The sequence below is a fragment of the Chinchilla lanigera genome, unplaced genomic scaffold, assembly GCF_000276665.1.
Source record: "Chinchilla lanigera isolate Chin_1 unplaced genomic scaffold, ChiLan1.0 scaffold00055, whole genome shotgun sequence".
In the NCBI taxonomy this organism is placed as follows: Eukaryota; Metazoa; Chordata; class Mammalia; order Rodentia; family Chinchillidae; genus Chinchilla; species Chinchilla lanigera.
Window position 1 is genome coordinate 13,593,852 of NW_004955456.1, and position 1,032 is coordinate 13,594,883.

At 71.2% G+C, this 1,032-nt stretch overlaps 1 protein-coding gene across 1 annotated transcript in view; it reads right to left on the minus strand.

Moving 5' to 3' along the window:
• Positions 1-1,032, minus strand: part of Clip2 (CAP-GLY domain containing linker protein 2) — a gene marked incomplete in the record, with an annotated part of 38,488 nt that overhangs the window by 530 nt on the left and 36,926 nt on the right. Inside the window, 1 exon segment of the mRNA XM_005396751.2 lies at positions 1-496. Coding sequence (XP_005396808.2) covers positions 485-496 — 12 coding nt within the window.

Below are 1,032 nucleotides of genomic sequence, written 5' to 3' on the forward strand. Positions count from 1 at the left end.
GCCGGTCCGGCCTCCGACCCTGCCGGCCACCCTCGGGCCTGCGATGGCGCCGGCGCGGGGTCCGCGCATCTGAGAGCCTGGCTGTCCCCGCCGCAGGAGGGGAGCTCGTACCGCTGTATGCAGGCTCAGCCGGGGACCCTGGGCCCTGCTCCGCCCGAGAGGGAGGAGAGGGAGGAGTAGGGGCGACTGGGCGGCCACAGCGCAGCTGGCTCCGGGGAGGGGGGCCCGGCCAGGTCCCCTGAGCCGCCCCAACCCCAGAAGCCACCAGGGCCAGGACGTGTGCCCGGCAAGACCCGCGGCGCTGCGGAAGGCTGTGCTAGGAAGCCTCTGGTCGCCAGGGCTCCGGGAGGGGGACTGTCCGCGGGTCAGCTCCTTATTGTAGCAACGTCTCCAAAGAGACAGTCCCGGCCCCTGCCTGGAGGGGGCGTGCCACGCGGCCTGGGGGGGCCCTGGTGTGAACGGCGGCTCCACAGTGTCCCTGGGGTCAGTGCTTGTCCTGGGAGAGCAAGGGTCTCATCAGCCTCGCGGGACGGGTGGGCAGAGGGGTGTCAGGGAGGGAGCGGGGCGCATGCAGGGGGGGACGTGCAAAGGCCCGGGGGCAGGGGCGCTGGCTGTGCCGGAGCCCGGAGTTCTAGCTGGGCACAAGGGCTCCTGGCAGCATTTCCTTTGTATACAGTCTTGGGTTGTGTCTAGAAGCTTCCCCAAGGCAGGCACTGCTTTACGATGTGCCAGGGTAAAGAATCAAGGTTGCAGAGTCGAGGAGGGCACAGCGCGTCACTGCCCCCGAGGTTTCAGCGGAGTCTCAGGTTCCCCGGGGGCCCCCGGTGCCCTCACCTCTGGCTTGTGGGCCTTGTCCTGCGGGTGGATGCCGTTGGCCGAGGCGGAGCTGCCGGCGGTCTGCGAGGCGCAGGGAAAGGGGCTGAGCCGGGTTCGTGAGGCCGCAGTCCCACGGGCGGCCACGAGGTGGCGAGCACGGCCCGCGGGCTCCACCCCGCCTCCCACCGCGCCAGGGCTGCAGGGCTGCGCGCACCC